Raw genomic sequence first — 25673 nt, 5'->3', positions numbered from 1 at the left:
ATATATATATATATATATATATAAAAAAAAAACTCAATATGCTGCCTGTCTCTTGGTATATGGTAGGGATTGCACAAATGTCTAACAAAACAGAAACGTACACAGACATGAGAAATAAAAACTATTTATTTATGAACAAATATTAACTAAAACATATTTATACAAAATTAATTATTTATTATTAATGATTATCAATGTATTATTTATTTGACAAAAAAAAAAAAAAAAAAAATGTTTATACAAGTATAGATGCATTATTGTCCTTTCTTCATATCCTCCATCCACTGCTCCACAGACTTCCCAGAGGCCTTTGCACAAAAATGGACACCCCGGAACTGGCTGTGGCCAAACTCTTTAGTTTTTGGGTGTCCACATTTTTGGCAAAGGTACCGTTTTGGGTTTTGTCTTTTCTTACGAATCAACCCTTGTGCTGCGGCTGCTGCAGCTGCCTCTACCTGCTTTTTACGCCGCCAAGCTGTTGTCTTAGGCAACTTCTGGTCAGCAGGTGTTGGTACAACAGCAGCGAGTGCATGTGTGTGTTCTGGTGGAGGAGAATGATGAGGATGTTGAGGAGGAGAATGGTGAGGATGTTGAGGAGGAGGAGAATGGTGAGGATGTTGAGGAGGAGGAGGATGGCCTCGAACATGTTGTCTTGCCAGTCCAGATGCATCCGGCCATGATTCCAGGGCTGTCCAGGACTACATCCCTGATCATCCTATAGGCCTGGAGGATGGCAGCCCACCGGTTCATCCTGACTCTGGCGATAGTCTGACCAGCAGAGTAAATGCGGCCTCAACCAGACGACTCGCTTTGGGCCACTGAGCTGGCCCACTGCCTTCACCAAGGAAGCATCTGGGAAGTGAGAAAGCCGTATTAATCTGATTATTTGAAGAATATGGGACAAACAACTGAATAACACTGTAAAGTTGTGAGATACAATTAATAGTGTGTATTGTTAATCAACTAAATAGACAGCTCCAATTAAATGTTTTTTTTTCTCTTGACTTTATTTTTATCTAAGTAACTTAAAGTGCAAAGAAAAGACATAATCTGCAAGAAAACTATTCCATGAAATACTGTCTTGAAACATACAAATGCTCCAAAATAATGGGTTAATTTGGAAACGTACCGCTTCAGACTTTCGATGCCTGGGGTCACACTGGTTGCAGAGTGGCTGACCTTAAACCTGCCCTTCAGCACTCGGTCACGGTGGCGAGGCGGGTGGTTGAGAGGGCCCTTGTCATGCTCTGATAGGCTGTCCCACAGAGCGACAATCTCATCTACCTTGTCCTGTGTGGCAAACCCTGATGGCGCAGGTCAACCAGACTGTCGGCCAGCTTGACAACATGCTGATACCCAGCTTGGCCATCTGGTCCCACACTCTCCATCTGGGCATCAAAAAGAAATTATTACACATCTATATTATCACAGTCATATCATTCTCCAATATCAAAGTAACATAATATTTCAAATCCATAAGTTTATTTATTTGGTATGTAGCAGTGAAATATGCAGAATAATCTACAGCTAGCCATTCATTATTAAGAAATAACCCCCTAAATGAAATATCAAAATTATCACCCCATAAAATTTCATTGTTGATTGCTAATGGGTATTTATTTACCTGGCTCTGAGTGGCTGTCTCGGGCAAGGAAGACTCTGCTGGACCTCTCTCGGATGATGACAGACCATGAGGTTGTAGGGCCGCCGTCTGTTGGTGAATGGGCTGCAGGGGATTGCAGGTGAGCTCCATAAATTCCACAGGAACATCGAAGCTCAAATCCTCAAACCCCTCATCCACCTCCAGATCACCCTCCTGGTTTTTATCCTGAAGCCCATCTGGGGTGTCAGGATCAGCAAAGTCTTCCTCAAGAGCTCTATTGGATTTGGAATACTGGTATTCCACACAATGAGCTCTCCTATAGAGAAATGTTTTAACAACACATGAGTGAAATACAGCTGCTACCCATAAGTAGCATGACCACAATACCTGTATATTCGCCCGGGCTGGTATAGTCCTGAACCATCCTGAAGCCCAGAAGCTGTTTGCTCAGGACGTTCAGGTACTGCCGCATCAGGCCGTCGTAGCAGATGTTTTCCCTTCAACAGCAGCGACTCCACGTGCTTCGTTCCACTGCACCAGCCCTTCGAGCAGGTTCACTTGAAAGTGCAAGGAACTTACACTTGTACCTAAAAACAAAGGCAGAAGTGATCACCAAGAAAAACACAGAGTGTGCACACACAAACAATGCACATTATTTTTGTGTAATGCAAACCTGGTACGAAGCGGTGCAGGTGGAACGACTCCAGGGACGTTGTGCCACGTGCACAGCGGTACAAAGGCAGAATGACCCCTCCCTTGGTCACCTCTCCTACCTTCCTGTACAGCTGTACACCTGGCGGGTCAAGGATGCACTTTATATGGCACTGCTGGGTAAGCCAGATGTCCTGCATCCTCTCCTGGTCCAAAACCCTGATCCCCATGGTGTCTGTTGCCCCCATGAAGTCCTTAAGCAGCTTCTCTATGAGCTGCTTAGTCTCATGGGCCCCACGAGTGCGGCGGCAATGCCTCGCTTGTTCTTTGGCGGTGGGCTCGCAGCCTGTCACCCGCTTGGCCTCCTTCAGCCTCTCCACATCTGAAGCATCCCACTCGAAGATGCATGCAGAGAGGTTTTTCATGAAGAGGCTGTACAGCGGGTGGCTGTCTGTGGTTACTCCTACTGCAAATTGCCGCATAAAGTGCCACAAATCCAGCCTGACAAGCAGCTGGTCCCACTCTGCGAACACAGCGGCTGCCTTGCCTTTGCCCGTGGAAGAGCAACAGTCCCGGTCCACATATAGAACTTCTGGAGGAGCTTCCCCGGCTCTGCGGTAGCCATCCCAGACAAGGCAGAGGCACCATCTGTGGTATCCGGGCAGCAAGACGGCAGGGGTAAGATCTAATAGAGAACAAAATGCTAATGAATAAATATAAAAATATGAGCGATACAAATAAAAGAAATGGGTAAGACATTTCCTATTTGACATTTGAGAGATCACTAGCATGTAATGTAATGCATTGCATTGGAAATTAATGGGACAACATGTGACGATCTCTGAAAACAAAATTAAATTATGAAAAAAACATAGTATCTTTAAGTCAAGTCATCTTCATTTATATAGCGCTTTTAACAATGTAGATTGTCTCAAAGCAGCTTTACAGAGATAAACGTATAATTTAAGGTAACAGAGATTGTTTCGGCTTTACAGCAGAGTTAAGTTATTTCCATCTAAAGTTAGTTTTAATTGATTTGCTTCTGTCGCAATGATCATTTGTTATTAAATTAGGGGCCGCTAAGACGACACCATTCCCTCTACACAGACTTGTAAGAATTGATAAATTAGGAAATTCCAAACAGTCTGTTTTGGGGGTGACCAGGCCCTGAGAGGACAAAAGGACCTCTCTGGAGATTAGCATTTGAACTGGCTCTCATGCACCATCGAGACGAAAGTCTCACCTCCGAGTCATCTAATCTACATCTCTTTCCCTCTCCCCTCACCCCTGTCTCTCATGCTCAAATGAACAGCTGAAATCACCCAAGAAAATGTATAGTTTAATGTGAATGATTATCACAGAGTATTTTCATGTTTGGTATCATTTAAAATGTCACAGTGCAACTGGTACAGATATCTCATATCCAGATAGATAAAACAAAAGGTAATAAGGTTTTTAAGAGCTTATGGATAACTGATTTACAAAGGAAGGTGGTCTCTAAGCAAATGGTCCCACACCCCCATGAAGATGTGACCACTGCATGCAAATTTCTATTGTTACGTGTTTCCAGGTAAAAGGTTTGTCTATTTAAGGAATTGCAGCAGGGAGATCGGGGCCCTTTTCTGTACATCAGATGGCCCGTGAGGCTGAGAGACATTATTTCTTAATGTTGGGTTTGCATCTTTTCTTTATTCCAGAGAATTTGATGTTTTGTATTGATTATCTTTGAATTGATTATGAAATTGGCATGATACATTTACCTGACATAATAAATTGTTACATTTGATTATTCTAACTGACTTTGATATTATTTCCATTGAAGAGTTAAACGGAATAGTCAAACGTCCACTCACTTTTAGTGAGGCACAGATATTATTAAACCCTTTCATTTATGGAGTCAGATGAATTAACGAGAGAATACATAACTAAATGTATTGTAAATTTAACCAACCAATATTTTGCACGAGTAAGGACAGAACACGTGATACCTTCCCCGTGTATTGGCGAACCGGCAGATTGGACCAATTTCACGGGCCCTACAGACTTTAAACGCGATCCTGTGAGAAACGCTGATGGCGTTCACATGCGCATTTAGAATGGGTTCTATAGTTATGTGCGTTTGAATATACGCAGGTTTGGAATTCCCTACAAGCCAAGCCTAAACAAAATACTTGTCTTTCCTTATAAATTTTGATAAGGAATTTTATTTTATTTGTTGCTTTGGGGTAGGACCGCGAGACGAATTTTCCCGACAACGCCTTATCTGTATAGTGGTAGTGGGATCCTCCATAGGGAGAGACTAGTTGGCACTTCAGCACTGCGTTGTCATCGGTCCAGGCGAAGGTCCTTCGTCAGATCTGGATACGGCCTGGATCCGGCAGGCTGCAGGAAAAACCTTGGGATAAACACAGACACTAAAATTAGCGTAGATGCCATTCTTCTTATGATGTAACGAGTACATCAGGATTTTTGGGAAGTGTTCCCGGTTCCGGCTGACCTACTATATGCAGCCTATTATGTGAAAGCTAAGAGGTCAAAGAGATGTGTCTTTAATCTGATCCATAACTACTAAGATGTCATGGCCTAGTGGTTAGGGAGTTGCACTGGTAACCCAAAGGTTGCTGGTTCGATTCCAGAGCTGGTGGGAAATGACTGAGGTGCCCTTGAGCAAGGCACCTAACCCCTAATCGCCCCCCGGGCGCCACACAAAGCCCGCTGCTCTGGGTGTGTGTATCCACGTTTGAAGTGTGTGTGTGTTAACTACTCACTACTCTGCTCCTAATGTGTGTGCATTAACTTGGATGGGTTAAATGCAGAGGTCAAATTCCAAATATGGGTTACCATACTTGGCCGTCACGTGTCACTTTCACTTTTCACTATGGGTATCATAGGGGCTCAGGTCTGTTTGTTTGGCCTCTTTCTCTTCAGACACTTACACACATTCGTAATAAAGTGTTCCACATCTCTCTGCATCTGGGGCCAGTAGAACCTCTCTCTAATCAGACTGAGTGTTCTCTCTACACCCAGGTGACCCATGTCTTTGCAATTCTTTGAAGACCAACGAGTGGTTAGTTCTGGGTAGGAGCAGGTGTTCTCGCCTGGAGGTCTTTTGCCGCAGCATTCCATCCTCATCAATGAAGATTTTTGTCCACTGTTTCAAAAGCAATGCCACTTCTGGAAGCTCATGCTTTGCTTCCTCTCCCCCTGGCGATGGTTCTCTCGCTTATACCTTAGAACTCTCCCATGACTCCATCTTCCTCCTGAGCTTTTCGGATCTGTGCGGGCATGAATGGTTGGTCAGGGTTGATGTTGCCACCGTCCTTTACAAGCTGAAGGGCACAGATTTGCACCACTCCTGCCCCTTGGCGAGGGCTCTCTCTCTTCACTGCCACTCCTTCAATCGATGCACTAATAACATCCTGACATACTTCTTCTGTGCACTTCTCCATGTAGCTCTCCAGGTCCAGAGGCATCCGGGACAGTCCGTCCGCATCAGCATTGTTTTTCCCCGGCTGGTACTGTATCGTGAAATTGAAATCAGCCAATTCTGCCACCCACCGATGTCCGGTGGCGTTGAGTTTAGCTGAGGTGAGCACATACGTAAAGGGGTTGTTGTCAGTGTATACGACAAAGGAAGGGACGTGGAACAGGTAGTCACGGAACCACTCACATACCGCCCACTTCAGCTGGGAGCTGTCCTCTCTTGGTCTTTTTAGGCGTCCTATTCTTCCTGTGGTGGGGGTCTGGCAAATCTGGCATGATATTCTCTCCATGTGAACTGGTCAGTATCCCATACAAAGGCTGGGCAATCCGGGAAAAGTTAGGAATGTATGTCTGGTAGTAAGAGAGAAATCTCAACAGCTGACGCAGGTCACCCACCGTAGCCAGTGTTTTCTCTTCCAATGCTTTCACTGGCACAGTTTCGGCTGGGTCCATCGTGTAGGCGATCTGGAACTGACTTCTGATTCAACTCTCAATAGTCACAGCACAGCCTTAGTCCGCCATCCTTCTTCCGCACACATAAGACTGGAGAGGAGTACGGTGACCTGGACGGCTTAATCCACCCCCTGTTCAACAGGTCCTGCAGATATTCTTTAACTTCCATATGGAGAGGTTTGTGTACGGACATGTATGTTTTTTGCACTGGCTTAGTGTCCTGAAGAGTGATATGCATCTTGAGAGATGGGATGTACCCGACGTCCTGCTCATCATATGCAAAAGATTGGCATTCTTCTCTTAGCATTTGCTTTGCTACTTCCTGTTGTGTTTTGGTTAAGTGGTCCAGGTCCACTGGAGGGTCCCACACCTGTGACTGCTTGTGCCTTCTCGGGGTGGACTGTGTGTCGATGGAATTGGACGTGGACTTGTCCTCCAGAGGCCTGTCCATGACCTGTGTTGCCGGTACGTACACAGTCTTCACTGCCTCCAAACTCCCATAATTCTGTGTGGCTTCAGAAAGATGTGGTCTGTGGTGTTACTTATGGGAATAGGTACATACATCACCTTCCTATCTGGGACTCGAACCAGCACTTCATTGATGACTAAACCTTCTGGGGGTGGGTGGAGCACGTCAGGTGAGAAGAGTGCTCCACTGTCACGTCACGTCAGTCTTTTCTGTTTTCTAAAATCTCCCTATTCCACACTAACCTAAAAACGACGGCCCTTGCAGCAGCTTCTCCTGCGGGCCTCTGATGAGGCGGTGGCCTTCATCGCCGCTAAGGGGCCACGCGGGACCGCCGCTGCTGCGAGGGCCAAGAAGCCGGAGGAGGTGGAGAAGGAGGCCCAAGCTCATGTCGTCTCAAAGTGCGGTGACCCTGGTGACCACATGCTGGTGCTGGGCTGCCACAGCATCCAGTTTGGGAAGTACCAGGGTCAAACGTTCTGTTGGCTCCTGGAGAACGACGTGGGCTACACCACGCAGTTGGTTGCCATCCACCAGCGGAAGCGGGAGAAAAGTGCCTCTGACAGCCCCCTTATGGCCAACAAGGACGCACTCGCCCGGTACTCGTGCGCCCACCCTGCTTTTGCGGAGCAGCTGCGGTACCACCGGGTGCACGAGGAGGCCCGAGCTCGCGCCACTCAGCCTGGGTGTGAGGGCGAGGCGCTTGTTGGCTTTGGGGACTACAAGGAGGCCACCCTGAAGGACCTGTATGACTCAATGGAGAAGAAGCACCAGACGTAAGTCCTGTTGTGGTGAAAGGCAGTGGACTGTTGACAGGGTGCTGTGACTTGTTGATATGTGTGTTAATCTTTGATCATTGTCTTGCAGCTTTGTCAAGTGGCTACGGCGGAAAACACTGCAGCCTGGGACCTCGATGGACGCCGCCAGGAAGAACATCCTGGGCCGTGACAAGGAGCAGTCGGCAGAGGCGGCTGCTAAGCCCCCACATCCCACCAGCAGCAGCAGCACCAGCACCCCCACCACCACCAGCAGTGGCCCCAGCAAGGCCGCTGCTTCCACCGCGCAAGCCAATCACTCCCATATTCTCGGCCCTACTGGGAAGGCGTCCAATGGCCCCAGATGAGCTGCAGGCCAAGGTCAGGAAGCTGATTACCACACCAGCACGGCCTGCAGTTCCAGGTAGATCTCTTTCTTTCTCTTTAACACAACAGAGGTTCAGTGTACAGGATTAACTAACCATTGCCCAACCCCCCTCCCCCCACAGCGGTGTCTACATCCGTCAGAGACCAGCGCCCCTCGGTTCCGCCGCGCCCCCCACCACAGAGGTGACGGACGAGGAACTGGTCCAGATGGCCACTGACATTGAAACGGGTAACTGGCACCACACTGGACGTGTCACACTGTAACATCTGCCTTCAATATATATTCTTATGTCAGTATTTTTGTATTAACTGTAATGGTTTCTTTTACTGGTTGCTATAGCTGATTCTTGAAGGACAAAGGTAGGTTTGGCAGGTAATGTAGCCATCTTTGTCGGTGGTAGATGTGCCATCCTCACTAACGTAGTGGTAATGTAGATTTGATTAAACACCTTCACATGTCTACTTCCCTTGGCCCTGCTACATCTCTTAACATTCACCTTGTAGCACTAAACCATCTGCCCTATCACTGGCATGCTTGTACGTCATCTAATCACTGGCATGCTGCACGTCATCTAATCACTATCATTGTGACTATCTAATGACTATCATTGTGCTGATGCCATTTTGTTGTGTGTGAATGTGTCTGAAGCTCGCCTACAGGTCCTTCAGACTCTCCCGCTCCCGCTGGTGGAAAGGCCTCCATCTCCACCTCCTCTGGCATTGTCCTCCATCACTCCCCCACCCCTCCCACCGCCACCACCTCGAGTTGCGGCTGCTCCACCTACTCTCACGGTTCCGGGTCAGGGTCCGGCGTTGACCAGGGAGGAACCCCGTGGAGGAGACGCCATCTGGGGAGGCCACCCTGGCACCAGCGCCGGCGAAGAGGAAGAGGAAGGAGAGGAAGGTAGAGCAGCCCGCGACGCCCACTACAGCTTCGGCTGAGGTACAAACACACACACACGTGCCTGTACTCATGGACGCACAACTCAGTGGAGTTGACTGTCAAACTGCATGTAGCACCTCCTCTCAGCCTCCTTACAGTGTGTTTGTTTGTGTTGTTTTTTTTCCCCTCACAGTCCCGGTTGCCTGAGATCTGGCGGACAGCTCTCACCGGGGAAGAGCAGGAGTGGATCGGCCGGGAGCTGTTTAAGACAGATATCGAGGGGAGGACCAAACTCACCGGCCGAGTTACACTCAGCCACCTGCCTCACCGGCTGCCTTGTTTGCGTGTCGGCTGTTCCTCTGGACGCCCCTGCGTCTGTGGGGGGTCCGGCCGACATGCTGTAATAGGGCCCTAATGAAGTGATGGTACTTGATGGCCACCGAGTACCTTGAGTGCTGTCGGTGTAAGAGGAAGGTAGCTGCCTGGTTGCAGGAGGTCATGGGTCAGGTGGGAGAGGGGCATTGCACCCTATTCCCGGCAATCCTCACCTACAAGTAAGTAGCTGTCTGAACACTGTCGGTGTGTCTGTGTGTGGCTCTTCTGTAACACATGATGTGATGTGCTTCTCTGTAGGCTTGCCTGCGACCGGCGGGTAATCATCCAACTGCGCGAGCGTACTCGGGGGAACAGCGCCACGCAGCTGTACAAAAAACTCTGTGAGGCACACACAGAGGCCTGGATGCGGCGGTCCATCACTACCTCAGCGTCATGAAGCCCTTCACATCGCGAGGTGTTGTGCGCATGTGCACCCCACCACCGAAACTGCCACATGTGCCCCAGTACGCGTGGCTGTTACTGGTGTACTGCCACAACATCCTCTCCCGTCTAGAGGACGTGAAGGCCCGGGTCACCTCCGTTTTTGGGACGGTTCTGAAGATGGATTCGACCAAGAAGGTAAATGTGGTGCTATATATATCATGCTCTGGCTATGTGCGTGCAGCCTTACTGAGATGCTTTATTCTTTCAAACAGGTGACCCGGAAGCTCGCCGGTGCCGCCGCCCAGACCGCAGTGTGGGCAGCGAACGTCGGCAATGAGCACGGACAGGTGCTTATGTCTGTGCTCACGGACACCGAGACGGGCAGGCTGACCAAGGGGGGTATCAGCCTGCCGGTGTACCGTTGTGCACGAGGCTCCACATCCCTGGAGTCGTTCCACCTGCATCTCAACCGCTTCATTCCAGGTAGACCACATGTTTCACTGTCATGTCAATCTTTCACTGTCATCGACTCATTGTCATTCACATTGTGTGCACTGAATAAACTGCTAAGCGCATCTGTGTTCCTCCTGTTCAGGAGAAAGTGCAAATCCCTGGCACTTCCAGTCATTTCTCCTGGAGGGGTTGACGTGGTGGAACGCGAACAGGGCGGCGTCCGTGGCACAGGAGGGACGGCCGCTGCTCCGCTCCTACACTTGCCCCCTGCAGCACTCCCTTGACCAGCTCAGCCAAAGGGTGCTTGGCACGAGTGTGGTCAAGGATTACACCCAGCCCAGGGAGTACACCGGTAAGAACACTCAAGCCAGCCACCGCGCTTATACACGTCCACACTGAATGATATTTGTACCAGACCGACTGACTGATGCGATTTGTGTTGTCATACTTCAGGGGAACTCATCGGCATCGAGTACCTGTACTCCCAGACGTGCTGAGTGCTGCAGGACGTCAGCTTGGACCCTGACATTCCGGACGCGGGGGGGGACATTCCCCCACTCGTTGAGGATGACGAGCTCGCTGACGGCCCGCATAGGTAGAAGGCTGAGCAGAGGGCAGTGGCAGGAACAGTCGTCGCTGCCCGGGCCGGCGTGCCACAAGTACAAAAGTTCAGGAAATGCGGCCAGCCAAAGCGGAGGGAGACCGGACACACCCGCTACGGCAATGTACATTTTTGCTCTGCCGCGGCGGGTAAGAGTGTGGAGGACTGGCTGAGGGAGATGAAGGACAGGGACCAGGGTTGAGCCCCGGACTGTTTCCGCATTCTCGCTGGGCCAGGTGTATATAGTTGTGTATGAGTGTTTTTTTTAAGACATTAACTTTCCCCTCCACAAGGACCGGGACCTTGCCGCGTTGTGGAGGCTTCCTACAAACACCGGTCCACACCTGCCACAACTCTTCTACAGCACAGTGACACTATGCTTGAAAAAACATTGTTTATCGCATTCACACCTGTATAACATTGTCATGCCTTTGTACTATTCTGATTCTTTGCACTGACAAGTTATATAAGCCTATACTGTGTGTCTGCTGCCTATCATATGGTTTAAGAAAAAAAACAAAAACATTGTCTGCCCCATTCACACCTTTATAACACATTGTCATGCCTTTGTGCTGTTCTGATTTTATACGCTGACAAGTTATATAGGCCTTTTGGACATCTGGGTATGTTCATTAATGTGGTCACTGTCTTTGGAGTTATGTCCAGTGGCTGCGATGCAACTGTGCATCAGCCATAGAGAGCATTGGGTTGCCCAGTCAGCTGATTACCTCTCTGTGCTTAGTAAGTTCATGACCCACGCCACAGACCCCTGCCGTCTTGCTGCCCGGATACCACAGATGGTGCCTCTGCCTTGTCTGGGATGGCTACCGCAGAGCCGGGGAAGCTCCTCCAGAAGTTCTATATGTGGACCGGGACTGTTGCTCTTCCACGGGCAAAGGCAAGGCAGCCGCTGTGTTCGCAGAGTGGGACCAGCTGCTTGTCAGGCTGGATTTGTGGCACTTTATGCGGCAATTTGCAGTAGGAGTAACCACAGACAGCCACCCGCTGTACAGCCTCTTCATGAAAAACCTCTCTGCATGCATCTTCGAGTGGGATGCTTCAGATGTGGAGAGGCTGAAGGAGGCCAAGCGGGTGACAGGCTGCGAGCCCACCGCCAAAGAACAAGCGAGGCATTGCCGCCGCACTCGTGGGGCCCATGAGACTAAGCAGCTCATAGAGAAGCTGCTTAAGGACTTCATGGGGGCAACAGACACCATGGGGATCAGGGTTTTGGACCAGGAGAGGATGCAGGACATCTGGCTTACCCAGCAGTGCCATATAAAGTGCATCCTTGACCCGCCAGGTGTACAGCTGTACAGGAAGGTAGGAGAGGTGACCAAGGGAGGGGTCATTCTGCCTTTGTACCGCTGTGCACGTGGCACAACGTCCCTGGAGTCGTTCCACCTGCACCGCTTCGTACCAGGTTTGCATTACACAAAAATAATGTGCATTGTTTGTGTGTGCACACTCTGTGTTTTTCTTGGTGATCACTTCTGCCTTTGTTTTTAGGTACAAGTGTAAGTTCCTTGCACTTTCAAGTGAACCTGCTCGAAGGGCTGGTGCAGTGGAACGAAGCACGTGGAGTCGCTGCTGTTGAAGGGAAAACATCTGCTACGACGGCCTGATGCGGCAGTACCTGAACGTCCTGAGCAAACAGCTTCTGGGCTTCAGGATGGTTCAGGACTATACCAGCCCGGGCGAATATACAGGTATTGTGGTCATGCTACTTATGGGTAGCAGCTGTATTTCACTCATGTGTTGTTAAAACATTTCTCTATAGGAGAGCTCATTGTGTGGAATACCAGTATTCCAAATCCAATAGAGCTCTTGAGGAAGACTTTGCTGATCCTGACACCCCAGATGGGCTTCAGGATAAAAACCAGGAGGGTGATCTGGAGGTGGATGAGGGGTTTGAGGATTTGAGCTTCGATGTTCCTGTGGAATTTATGGAGCTCACCTGCAATCCCCTGCAGCCCATTCACCAACAGACGGCGGCCCTACAACCTCATGGTCTGTCATCATCCGAGAGAGGTCCAGCAGAGTCTTCCTTGCCCGAGACAGCCACTCAGAGCCAGGTAAATAAATACCCATTAGCAATCAACAATGAAATTTTATGGGGTGATAATTTTGATATTTCATTTAGGGGGTTATTTCTTAATAATGAATGGCTAGCTGTAGATTATTCTGCATATTTCACTGCTACATACCAAATAAATAAACTTATGGATTTGAAATATTATGTTACTTTGATATTGGAGAATGATATGACTGTGATAATATAGATGTGTAATAATTTCTTTTTGATGCCCAGATGGAGAGTGTGAGACCAGATGGCCAAGCTGGGTATCAGCATGTTGTCAAGCTGGCCGACAGTCTGGTTGACCTGCGCCATCAGGGTTTGCCACACAGGACAAGGTAGATGAGATTGTCGCTCTGTGGGACAGCCTATCAGAGCATGACAAGGGCCCTCTCAACCACCCGCCTCGCCACCGTGACCGAGTGCTGAAGGGCAGGTTTAAGGTCAGCCACTCTGCAACCAGTGTGACCCCAGGCATCGAAAGTCTGAAGCGGTACGTTTCCAAATTAACCCATTATTTTGGAGCATTTGTATGTTTCAAGACAGTATTTCATGGAATAGTTTTCTTGCAGATTATGTCTTTTCTTTGCACTTTAAGTTACTTAGATAAAAATAAAGTCAAGAGAAAAAAAAACATTTAATTGGAGCTGTCTATTTAGTTGATTAACAATACACACTATTAATTGTATCTCACAACTTTACAGTGTTATTCAGTTGTTTGTCCCATATTCTTCAAATAATCAGATTAATACGGCTTTCTCACTTCCCAGATGCTTCCTTGGTGAAGGCAGTGGGCCAGCTCAGTGGCCCAAAGCGAGTCGTCTGGTTGAGGCCGCATTTACTCTGCTGGTCAGACTATCGCCAGAGTCAGGATGAACCGGTGGGCTGCCATCCTCCAGGCCTATAGGATGATCAGGGATGTAGTCCTGGACAGCCCTGGAATCATGGCCGGATGCATCTGGACTGGCAAGACAACATGTTCGAGGCCATCCTCCTCCTCCTCAACATCCTCACCATTCTCCTCCTCCTCAACATCCTCACCATTCTCCTCCTCAACATCCTCATCATTCTCCTCCACCAGAACACACACATGCACTCGCTGCTGTTGTACCAACACCTGCTGACCAGAAGTTGCCTAAGACAACAGCTTGGCGGCGTAAAAAGCAGGTAGAGGCAGCTGCAGCAGCCGCAGCACAAGGGTTGATTCGTAAGAAAAGACAAAACCCAAAACGGTACCTTTGCCAAAAATGTGGACACCCAAAAACTAAAGAGTTTGGCCACAGCCAGTTCCGGGGTGTCCATTTTTGTGCAAAGGCCTCTGGGAAGTCTGTGGAGCAGTGGATGGAGGATATGAAGAAAGGACAATAATGCATCTATACTTGTATAAACATTTTTTTTTTTTTTTTTTTTGTCAAATAAATAATACATTGATAATCATTAATAATAAATAATTAATTTTGTATAAATATGTTTTAGTTAATATTTGTTCATAAATAAATAGTTTTTATTTCTCATGTCTGTGTACGTTTCTGTTTTGTTAGACATTTGTGCAATCCCTACCATATACCAAGAGACAGGCAGCATATTGAGTTTTTTTTTTATATATATATATATATATATATATATATATATATATATTTTCTAATGAAATAAAGACATACTATTTTAATATAATACAAAAAATGCAATATCAGATGCATTTCATGTAACCATTTATATTATTTTAACAGAACATAAATGCAATTTTAAATCGAGTATTTTAAATCCATATATATTTTATAGTTTATTTTTAAACCAATATATATATTAAAAAATGAAGTATTGAATTTAAAATTTAAATGTAATATAAATACACAATATCAAATATAGAGTATTTAAATGAATATTTTATTTACGTAACAAATAAATGAGCGACGGCTGGTGGTACCATCACAGAGGCACAAAATCACTCACCACAGGGTTCCCACAGAGAAGATCCATGAGTTTCCTCTGTTCCCCCAGCTTGGTGGAATGATCTCCCTGCCTTCATCTGGAATGCAGAATCCCTGGCAACATTCAAAAGACAACTGATAAAAATAATAATAATAAAAAATTATATGCTATCACTTTCCTTTAATCCCTCCCTAGCTTGTGCTACTCTAAGCAATGTCTGAAACTGTATTTTGAGCACACGTGTTTTTTTGCCTTTTCACAACCTATTTCTCATTTGTAAGTCGCTTTGGATAGTGAATAAATGTCAAAGGTACGGTTCTGGGATTTGTGAACCAACAAACAGATCACCCTTCAAATGGTTACTGATGTGCATATCAATCAATTGTGTTTGCTCAATAAGAAAGTCTTTAAGTTGACATGCCAAGATATATTGCATCTGAAAGTCTTCTGCAGTGTATATGCTCTGCCCTTCATATATTGTCCATGAGCTTGCATTAACATTAACAGATGTTGAAGGAAGACAGAAATGCTAGTTACACCACAACAAACAACACAAAATTCATGCACAATTTTGACAAACAGTATGTAAATCAAACTGCACAGGCTGACAAAACTGGCCGTCAGAATCATAGTGGCCTTCTTCATATTCGGCGTCCCCTGTACGATCAACAACGTTGTTTTAATGGTAGTGTCATGGGATTCAAATGCTAGCCACAATATAACTGGGGCTCTTTTCTTTATAAACGGTTGCGTGAACCCCTTTCTTTACGCCTGTTCTGCTTCAGCGCTGCGATCCAGAAGTACAGTCAGACCAGCCACTACAATATCAAGAAAGAAAGCAGGAAATCTTTAGTTATTTGTAAATAAATTTGCATCTCTGATGTTATTCTCTGTGTCTAAAATTCATGTTTGCTTTGTGCAAAGGGAAGTGCATAAAAAAGTTGTTATAGTTAAACCCATTTATGTTTCCACAACTTGTAACCTGAATAGTTGATATTACAATTAACAACTAAAGTATTTATATAAAAGGACTGTGGACGCCACCAAGAATATCTTCAGCTATTTGTCTTAGAATGTAAAGGTTTTAGAATGAATGTTTTAGTAAGCTTTAATTCCCTCGGGGAATGAGAAGGAATGTGGTAATGATGAGGCAGATAGACGTGCTCTACTGACAACTTTCAAAGAGGAATAACTTTAGTTGAACACTGAACACACATTAAATAAACTTCATCCCATTTGACAAAGAAGATGAAGGATGGCAATAAAATAGAAAGAATTTTCCTACTGTTTGTAATTTAATACATCATATTTTTTATTATTATTAATGACTAAATGAAAGCCTCTGGACTTTGTGGTTATGCAACAGTCTCCTAGTTTTCCCTTGTCTCTGTGATTTGCCTTTATCTTTGGAACCCCTACTACCCATTATATATATATATACAACCCCAAATCAGAAAAAGTTGGGACACTGTACAAATTGTGAGTAAAAAAGGAATGGAATAATTTACAAATCTCATAAACTTATATTTTATTCACAATAGAATATAGATAACATATCAAATGTTGAAAGTGAGACATTTTGAAATGTCATGCCAAATATTGGCTCATTTTGGATTTCTTGAGAGCTACACATTCCAAAAAAGTTGGGACAGGTAGCAATAAGAGGCCGGAAAAGTTAAATGTACATATAAGGAACAGCTGGAGGACCAATTTGCAACTTATTAGGTCAATTGGCAACATGATTGGGTATAAAAAGAGCCTCTCAGAGTGGCAGTGTCTCTCAGAAGTCAAGATGGGCAGAGGATCACCAATTCCCCCAATGCTGTGGCGAAAAAGAGTGGAGCAATATCAGAAAGGAGTTTCTCAGAGAAAAATTGCAAAGAGTTTGAAGTTATCATCATCTACAGTGTATAATATCATCCAAAGATTCAGAGAATCTGGAACAATCTCTGTGCGTAAGGGTCAAGGCCGGAAAACCCTACTGGATGCCCGTGATCTTCGGGCCCTTAGACGGCACTGCATCACATACAGGAATGCTACTGAGATGGAAATCACAACATGGGCTCAGGAATACTTCCAGAAAACAGTCGGTGAACACAATCCACCGTGCCATTCGCCGTTGCCAGCTAAAAATAGGTCAAAAAAGAAGCCATATCTAAACCGGATCTAGAAGTGCAGGCGTTTTCTCTGGGCCAAGGCTCGTTAAAAATGGACTGTGGCAAAGTGGAAAACTTCTGTGGTCAGACGAATCGAAATTTGAAGTTCTTTTTGGATAACTGGGACGCCATGTCATCCAGACTAAAGAGGACAAGGACAACCCAAGTTGTTATCAGCGCTCAGTTCAGAAGCCTGCATCTCTGATGGTATGGGGTTGCATGAGTGCGTGTGGCATGGGCAGCTTACACATCTGGAAAGGCACCATCAATGCTGAAAGGTATATCCAAGTTCTAGAACAACATATGCTCCCATCCAGACGTCGTCTCTTTCAGGGAAGACCTTGCATTTTCCAACATGACAATGCCAGACCACATACTGCATCAATTACAATATCATGGCTGCGTAGAAGAAGGATCCAGGTACTGAAATGGCCTGCCTACAGTCCAGATCTTTCACCCATAGAAAACATTTGGTGCATCATAAAGAGGAAGATGCAACAAAGAAGACCCAAGACAGTTGAGCAACTAGAAGCCTGTATTAGACAAGAATGGGACAACATTCCTATTCCTAAACTTGAGCAACTTGTCTCCTCAGTCCCCAGACGTTTGCAGACTGTTATAAAAAGAAGAGGGGATGCCACACAGTGGTAAACATGGCCTTGTCCCAACTTTTTTGAGATGTGTTGATGCCATGAAATTTAAAAGCAACTTATTTTTCCCTTAAAATTATACATTTTCTCAGTTTATTTGAAGAAATTTGAAACTTCCACATCATTTTTTTTTTTTTCTTAAGATTATATTTTTAAAAAATTCCAATAAACAAAGTCTGAGTATGATAATAATCAGCCTTAGGGTGACCAGACATCCCGAAATCTAAGCTGTTGTCCCAAATCCGGTCCTAATTGTCCCGAAAATGATATGTAACCCTTCACTCAATTTGGTACAGACACAAAGTCTGAGTATGGACCAGTTCAATCAGAAGACTAAATTCGCCTGCAGAGAATAAGGATGTCACAACAATAATGAGCCACTCACACAAGGTATAAGGTAACTAATTGTATTATTTTGTTTGTGTTGAATTCAAAAACTTTAATTCAATAACTGGAATGTATAAAAGAAAAATAAATTAAAGAAAATACAGGAAAGGGAAAAAAAATATAATACAATGTGTACTTCTCAAACAAATAAAATAAATTCTTTAAACACCTTTTTTTTCTAGGTTTCAAGGACTTCAAATACTCTAAAGGACTCAAAAGGTAAGTATAATCACTTGTCTTTTAAACACTGTTTATGTAAATGAATACATTAACCTCTTGTTTGTTCCCTTCTAGGTTTCACTCGTACTTCATTGTTTCTTTGAAAAACAAAAACAAAAAAACAAAAAAACCTTTTAGTCACCAACAGTAACACTGAATTTACCTTATGGCTGAAAATCTTAATTTAGAATATAATCAATTAAAGTTCAATTCCTTATTTGATACCTTTTGAACAAAAAAAAATTTTTTTTTTGTTGAATATGTTTCTTCTGGCTTCTAATTTTCCAAAAAAAAATAAAAATAATTATATATATATAAAACACTGATTCACAGCAAGCACTTGCAGGATGATGAAATAAATCAGGAAAGACAACAAAGAAGAAAAGCAGGAAAAAGATAATAATTAAAAAAAAAACTGAGCAAAACCAGATGAACTTAAACATATAATCTTATTTTAGGTCTGAAGAACTGCTACTAGACAGTGGGCCAAGTCCGTCTATCTCGTTTAGTTTTTGATTTGACAGTTACCCAGCAGCTGTCTGGCTCATTTTTTTAATTTGTCTGTATGAATAATTCACAAAAAGATTACCGATTGTTTCCAACGCCAATTGTTGCACATTAAAGTATAAAAATAGATTTAATTTCGCTAGCTGATCACAAACGTTGGCCGGAGTGAGATCCAATCAACGCTCGTGTTGTTACCTTGTTGAATTGATTTGGCCAATCACGTTATTCGTTGAACCGGCGTCGCGTCAGTCTGAAGCCAAATCAACCCACCCTGGAGAGACCGCGTGTCTCGGCAAGACAACGTCAAGGTAAGATTTGTTTTGCAATGATTATAAACCCCTATATCTTAATGCTTTTCATATAAGTTGTATTTAAGACTGCAAGCTATAAAATGTTTTTTTGATGAAAACAGTAACGTTAGCCACGAAAGAATGTGGGTAGTGGAGCAGTAAAGCTGACGTTAGGTCTAACGGTATGTTGCTTAGGCTAATCCAAAATAATCATTCGGTACATACACAATGAACTAAGCAAAGGGTATTCAAATACGGGATAATTACGGGAAAAATATTTAAACGGGAAGACAGCAGGAAATAAGTCTGACTACTAGTAAGGGAGAATCACGGGGTAAACGGTATTGGTTACAGCAAGCTACCTAGGCTACAAGTAAGCTAGACTAATTATCAGCTAAAAAGAGTGCAAACCAAAACAAAGAAATTATTTCAAATCAACTTTATAGTGGTAGTCATGGAGTTATTTAAGACAATTATGGTTGATTGTCACGATTGATAGTGGTTGGGCTTCACCTACATAACAGAACCGGTATACTGTATGGTGGAAAAATATTTTAGTTAAAGATGGCTGTTTTTGAGTTATTTAACAAAATTATTTGTGGTCAGAACTGCAGTAGTCTTGGCAAGCTCGTTTAAGATGGTTAGCATCTTAATACAAATGTCAAGATGAAAAGTGTGATTTAAAATGAGTAATGTGCGCTTTCTGTGTTTATTTATCTGAATATAATTCAGTTGTTTATCTAACACAGACACGGACAGGACAACATCATATCTCTCCACACCCAAATGACTACAGAGGTGATCGTTGACAATCATCACATCAACAGCACCATGATGGAGCAGGTCAAGATCACGGAGTTGCTTAGTATCCACATCACAGATGACCCATCTTGATCTATCGACACCACCAACAGAACCTGGCCAAGAAAGTCCAAAAACCTCTGCACTTCCTCCCACAGTTGAGGAAGGCTCATCTCCCAAAAATCCATCCTCTTAACTTTCTATAGGGGAATCATAGAGAGCCTCTTCCTTCCACCCCCACCCTCCAGTAACCTAAGGGCAGCTGATTGACTCTTGCACAAATACACTGGTAGTTTACACTATGATGCCGCTACATTGGTTTATTTTGAAATTTGCTATGAACATTTGACCCCACTTACACACAAATTGCACTGCCTTTTGCTGCTTGTCATGTCATCCACTTACACAATAACACTATATTAATTAGGGATGAGTCACGATTTTCGAATATTCGATTAGCTGATTTTATTATAGAATAGGATGTGCGGGATGATTGTCTTTAAAAAATCCCCATGTTTTAGTTGTGGTTATAAGTTGCAATCCTAAATTCACATAAAAATTTTATACATTTAATAAATATATTCTTAATATTTGTTGTTTTCGTTTCTATGTTTGAGCTTATTTATCTCAATATTAATAACAGTCTGGTTAATTTTGAGTCTTGAATTGTAAACTCTCAAGGGTTGGATTTTTAAATATATATTGGTTGTGTCTATTCAGAATGACTTCTGAGCAGCTACCTTTTTATTTTGGGTATGTCATGAATGCATCACTTGCCAAAATTGGGGCTGACTAGTAAGGGGTTAAACTTATATAAATTAAACGTATGTTTAAGTTTTTTAACTTATATTTAAGCGTCACACCGCTCCGCTTTATTCATATGCTCTCATTTTATTAATACAAATAATTTAGTAGCCTATCCTTGCCTTGTTTTTGAATGAATAAATCAAATTTTTTTCTCAATCTTTTCCACTGGCCAAATAGTATTTTTAATTGATTTCTATTTTTAATGGCAACAGATAGACCTTGTTGTGCATTATTTGCACGAAACCATTTTCTCAGACAATCTGCTATTATCATAAGCAATTAGTTAAAACATTAAAACACAGCATGCCAGAGGAGAAGTGTTCAAAAGCATTGCATCTACAACAAATATTTATATTTATTGAATATAAAAATGTTGTAACTTCTCAGTATTTATTTCATGTAGTTAAAGTGTTTAACACCATTAATGAGAATGGCATATTTAATCTAAATGTTTATATCAGAGGTAAAACATGTATTATTTTATTTATTTAAACCGTTATTGTGAACATGCACTGTATTTATGATTAGGACTTTACAGAGATTTACGGTTTTACTTCATCTGCCGTTAGACAAGCTATGCGTCAGTTTCACTATATGGCCCAGCTTTCTGGTCACTGACAAAGATTATATTCCTCCGCTGTAGAATCTGTGTTCATTATTTACATTGGTTGTCAAGGAAACGGGAGGTTTTCTGACGTTATGATTAGTACTCCTGCTTCTTTGCCGGTTTAAAAAAGTAAGAGTTTGTAAGGACATTTTGCGTCAAATGTGCATACAACAAAGTTGGAAACAATGTCTATAGTACTTATACGATTTTATTACATGACCTCAGCAAAAAAAAAACGTAGACAGCTGTGAGGTAAGTATTAAATTCGTAATTTCGAGGTCCGGCCCACCGCCTATACCAATCGATCCTTTGCTCATCCCTCTCGCAAAAATGTATTCTAATTAATGATCTCTTTGATATGTGAACGCGTGCGTTAACCAGGCTGCTTCTCCGCAACTGCGTCACACAATACTATGGAAGCTTGTTTCCACCACAAAATAAAACATTTTAAAAGATAATTGCGACTTTTTATCTCACAATTGCGAGTTTACATCTTTATTTACATTTTTAAATTTATTTAAGAGTATTACATTTACTTTATTTCACGCAATTCTGACTTTATATCTCGCAATTCTGAGAAATAAAGTCAGAATTGCGTGAAATAAAGTCGCAATTGCGTGAAACACCAAAGTGACTGAAGGATTGCCGTAAAGCAGTATCTCTGGTCGTACGATGTGTATGACGTCATGGACATTTTAAAAGACTTTTTAAAGCAAATAAGTGACTCTAAAAAATCTAACACCCAGCAATGTGTAATTTCTTTGCATCTCCTTTCGAATACAACATTCAAATTACTAGACAAAAAATTATATCCTGAGAAAAGTGGATTTTGAGGCGTATAGCGCCATAGACCTCCATTCATTCTGCACTCGCCTGCGAGCGCCCCCGCATGGACAGAGACCTGTTACTGCAGCCAGCCCAGAAACCGGAAGTAACCAGAGAGAGTGCCAATTCTCTTCCTATTAGACATTCTCTGCCCCTACTCGATTTTGAATCACTGCTTCATGAAGCTTCGAAACCTTTACTAATCTTTTGTTTCGATTCAGTGGTCCGGAGCGTGTATCAAACTGCCTAAGTAAAGTCACGCGATTTCAGTAAACGATGCTTCGTTACGTCATCACTGTTTCGAAACTTTCGAAATTCCAATGGTTCGCCGCTGGGGGGCGATGTGAACCACAGTCTATGATGTGAACCCATGAATCACGCTGATCGTCGCCCTCCAGCGGCGAACCATTGAACAAGTGTCTATCATAGACATAATGTCTATGGTGTCACTACCTAGTTCTTTTACTGTCTATGGTCATCATTACTCGAGAGATCAGGTAAACCCCATAGTTCAGTGGTTCGCCGCTGGGGGGGGTGATCAGCATGATTCGCCGTTTCGAACGGCGTTAGAAAAGCTTAGTTTCTCCAATCAATAACAAAACGAGATTGTTTTTCATTTCCTGCTCGCGTTCGTCAATATAATTGCAGTGAACAAAGCTTTAAAAAATACGTAAAAGTATCACACAAAAAAGAGTGCCGACTGATCGTACCTCAAATAATGCCAATGGCCTTAGTTCTTTAATATGGCTAGTGCTAATTGTTGAAAACAGATTAAAGGTCTTTGCAAATTCATTATTCGTATAACATCAGAATCGGTATATGGCCACTAAGGGGTAAATTAATCTTTTTTTTTTTTTTTTTTGTAAAACTCTAATTTTTTGGTATTTCTCAGGGCGAGTTATTTTTAAGACAGTGGGAAAACTTAATTATGCCACTAGATGGCGACAAGTGAGTGTCTTTTTGACCAGTGCAAGTGAGTGACTTTTTTTTTATGCCTTTTTGACATTTAATACCAAGGATGTATTTATTTGATCAGAAATACTGTGAAACAGTAATATTGTATAATGTTGTTACAACTTAAAATAACTTATTTTTTCCTATTTTAAAATACTTTTATTTTATTATTTTATTATTTATTTAGTTCTGTGGTGGCAAAACTTGGAAACTAATTACACCACTAGATGGCGACAAGTGAGTGTCTTTTGAGTATTATTTACAGTTTTTTAATATATATATTTTTTTTAAATGCTTATATACAATTTCTGAAACTATGGCTCCTTTTCTCAAAACCCCACACACAAAACATCACACACTAATGCAAAAGAAAACACTTCATTCAAAACTATTTTAACTCTTCTAAAAATGGTGTTTTTGCATAGTAACTCTACACACAAACCGTTATACACACCAAACTACACATGGACATGACAAATCAAATGTAAAACACTACTATCTTGTGTCTTTTGCTTGTTCAGTGTGCAGTGGAGCACACAGGAGTTTGTCACGGCACTCACACGGACATGTGTGTGCACAAATACATTGTATACACAGTATGTATACACAGTTGATTATCTTTACCATTGTTAGAGCTGCTTTACAGCAGAATTTGAAACTTGAAACAAATTCGAAAAGATTTGAAACAATTTGGATTGCATCTCTCAGGTTACCCTGACTATATATTGCTCCAGTCCCACATTACTTTTTCAAATAGGTTTAGACAGGGATTGGTGGGCCCTGTTGCTCATTTTTAGTCATATTCTACATAACATGTACTTTCTCCCCTTTGATTTAACCATCATCATTGGCATCACTCTGATGGATTTATTAACAAAACCCATGGCCACATTAAGCTCCGCAGATAAAAATCCGCTTGTCGGAGAAAGTGTTAACAACTGCCTGTGGACTTTTAAGTTAAGTTAAGCTAACCTAGCTAGTTATTTTTAGTGCTGGCGTTTTATTCAATTTTAATATATGAATGTAATCTGCAAATGCGATGGACATCGGTTATGCTCTTCAAAGTAATAGAAAAACATACAAAAGACCTGAACCGGAAGCGGTGCAACTTGTTTGACCTGAATACGGAAGTATGTTGCACACAACCCCCGTTGATCCTGGCGTCAGATCAAATCTTTCAAGTGGTTGTTCTGAGTTTTGTGATTATTAGACGTTTCACAGTGTTTTCACTGCCGCAGTTGTTCTGAAAAGAGTTTCCTGGTCTCTGAGCCTATTGTGTGAGAAACGCGGATATCAAATGTGATCTGAGCAATAGACCATGTGCAAAAGAAGCCTGTCAGGACCCCAAGGGATGTGGTTTAGTGGTTGCAAGTTGATAAACCCCTTATTCTACTCACTTATAACAAATGTGACTGTAAATGTGATAGTATAATCTGAGCTGTAGACTCTATGCAAAAGAAGCCTGTCTCTACTAGCCAAGTACTTGGGACACAGAGAGGAGGAGCTCTTTGTCTCGTGTTAAACGCCCTCCCCCTCAAACGGGCGAAGTCCTGCGCATTCTGAGGGGGAGGGCGTGTGTAACACGAGACAAAGAGCGTCTCTGCGTCACACCGAGATGTCCTATCACAGCTAGTAGAGACAGTCTTCCTTTGCATATGGTCTAGAGAGCTCTACGGTAAACCTAAACAAAACTGCTGATTTGAAAATATCATGGTTTTTATAGGTTTACAGGCTCATATCACCATGATTTACAGTCACATTTGACATAAGTGAGTAGAATAAGTGGTTTATCCACTTGCCACCACTGAAATACATACCTGGGGGTCCTGGATATAAATAGCTCTCCTCGATTCTCTCGGTTCGTGCTTGCTTCGGCAGCACATATACTAAAATTGGAACGATACAGAGAAGATTAGCATGGCCCCTGCGCAAGGATGACACGCAAATTCGTGAAGCGTTCCTCATTTTTATTAATTATTAGTTATTAATTATGAAATTACTGTAATTATTCATATTGTACACTGTATCAGGTGAAAAAAGCAGTGTTTAAGCATGCAGTACGCAGCCTTGACGCTAGAGCGCAGCATCGCACTGCAGTCTGGCGCTAGAGCGGCTCACTGGAATTTACTGCATTTACATCTTTAACAGAACAAAAACATGTAGTTTCCAAACAAAACAATTTCGTAAGTATTTGTAATGATTGCATTTACCATCCTAATGTTTCCTCAGCCGACTTAATCAACCGTATCTTAATCTGACGAGTTTTCGCATACAAGTTAATGATCATTCTCAATCTTCGTTGCCTTTTACACAAACTAGTAATCAAATATGATTATATAGACTAAACGCTAATGTATAAAGTAATTGAAATTCACTTACCATGTGTTGTTTTCGCTGGCTTGGCAGACAAATTTGAGTTTTCCTTGGCTTGTTTTTCTTTACCTGAAAACAGAGCGAAAACGAGAATATATACACTGACTAAAGTGTATTTTAATTTTCACTCACCACAAACAAAACTCAACTAACGGTGTTACTAAATAAATGTCTTTACATAAATGTATTTCTTGCTTCGTAATTGAGAGCAATTGCAGGACAAACGCTTTTCGCTGCACTCAGGACTAAAACTTTCCGCTGTCGACAGTCGAGCATCATCAAACTGTAAAGAAACATCATAAAAGTCGATGTTCAAAACAATTACGCTAGAGTTGAGACTGAAAGGTTGTCTAACTTGTGTATCGCTAAACTAAACAGAAGTAGTTATATAATCAATAAGAAAGACAACAGGGAAGGAAAGAGAATGAGATGCCATGTATATAAAGCACAGAAAGACTTAATAAAACATTCTTGACATTATCATATGAAAAAAGAAAGCAACCAATGTTTTAGAAGTAGCTATATCACCACCTGAGACTTTCTCCTGTCAGTCTCGCATTAGAGCGTCTCACTGTCTCACAGCAGATGTCACAC

General features: G+C 43.0%; 2 protein-coding genes across 5 annotated transcripts; one reads left to right on the top strand and one right to left on the bottom strand.

The window, feature by feature from the left end:
- Nucleotides 1-124: 124 nt before the first annotated feature.
- On the bottom strand, nt 125-25366 carry LOC308691125 (uncharacterized protein). The gene is made up of 5 exons (XM_081366051.1): nt 25258-25366; nt 25086-25148; nt 14525-14616; nt 2277-4649; nt 125-2190 (listed from the first exon to the last, which is right to left on the bottom strand). Exons 4-5 carry the CDS (start codon nt 3043-3045, stop codon nt 2075-2077), a joined length of 885 nt encoding a protein of 294 aa, XP_081222177.1. The 5' UTR covers nt 3046-4649; nt 14525-14616; nt 25086-25148; nt 25258-25366; the 3' UTR covers nt 125-2074.
- LOC308691126 (uncharacterized protein) lies at nt 4648-14069 on the top strand. 4 transcript variants are annotated; one of them, XM_081366054.1, is made up of 13 exons: nt 7804-7835; nt 7921-8027; nt 8139-8158; nt 8448-8741; nt 8875-9235; nt 9315-9635; nt 9713-9923; nt 10036-10245; nt 10347-11917; nt 12004-12203; nt 12300-12569; nt 12806-13064; nt 13342-14069. In XM_081366054.1, the coding sequence occupies exons 6-9, from the start codon at nt 9450-9452 to the stop codon at nt 10388-10390; spliced, it is 651 nt and encodes a 216-aa protein (XP_081222180.1). In that variant the 5' UTR covers nt 7804-7835; nt 7921-8027; nt 8139-8158; nt 8448-8741; nt 8875-9235; nt 9315-9449; the 3' UTR covers nt 10391-11917; nt 12004-12203; nt 12300-12569; nt 12806-13064; nt 13342-14069. The 4 variants fall into 4 exon arrangements, with proteins under 4 accessions (XP_081222181.1, XP_081222180.1, XP_081222179.1 ...); XM_081366053.1 differs by having other exon boundaries at nt 12275-12569; XM_081366052.1 differs by having other exon boundaries at nt 12004-12569.
- Nucleotides 25367-25673: the final 307 nt, after the last annotated feature.

This window comes from Scardinius erythrophthalmus, assembly GCF_964197995.2.
Source record: "Scardinius erythrophthalmus genome assembly, chromosome: 5".
NCBI lineage: Eukaryota > Metazoa > Chordata > Actinopteri > Cypriniformes > Leuciscidae > Scardinius > Scardinius erythrophthalmus.
The sequence above is the reverse complement of the archived record's forward strand: the minus strand, read 5'-3'. Positions and strand labels throughout refer to the sequence as shown.

Excerpts from the sequence above, each read along its gene's own strand:
- LOC308691126 (XM_081366054.1), top strand. The coding sequence starts at position 9,450 with ATGAAGCCCTTCACATCGCGAGGTGTTGTGCGCATGTGCACCCCACCA. Across the intron at positions 9,636-9,712 it reads AGATGGATTCGACCAAGAAG|GTGACCCGGAAGCTCGCCGG; the intron begins GTAAATGTGGTG and ends TCTTTCAAACAG. Across the intron at positions 9,924-10,035 it reads TCTCAACCGCTTCATTCCAG|GAGAAAGTGCAAATCCCTGG; the intron begins GTAGACCACATG and ends CCTCCTGTTCAG.
- LOC308691125 (XM_081366051.1), bottom strand. The coding sequence starts at position 3,045 with ATGCTAGTGATCTCTCAAATGTCAAATAGGAAATGTCTTACCCATTTC. Across the intron at positions 2,191-2,276 it reads CCTGCACCGCTTCGTACCAG|GTACAAGTGTAAGTTCCTTG; the intron begins GTTTGCATTACA and ends CTTTGTTTTTAG.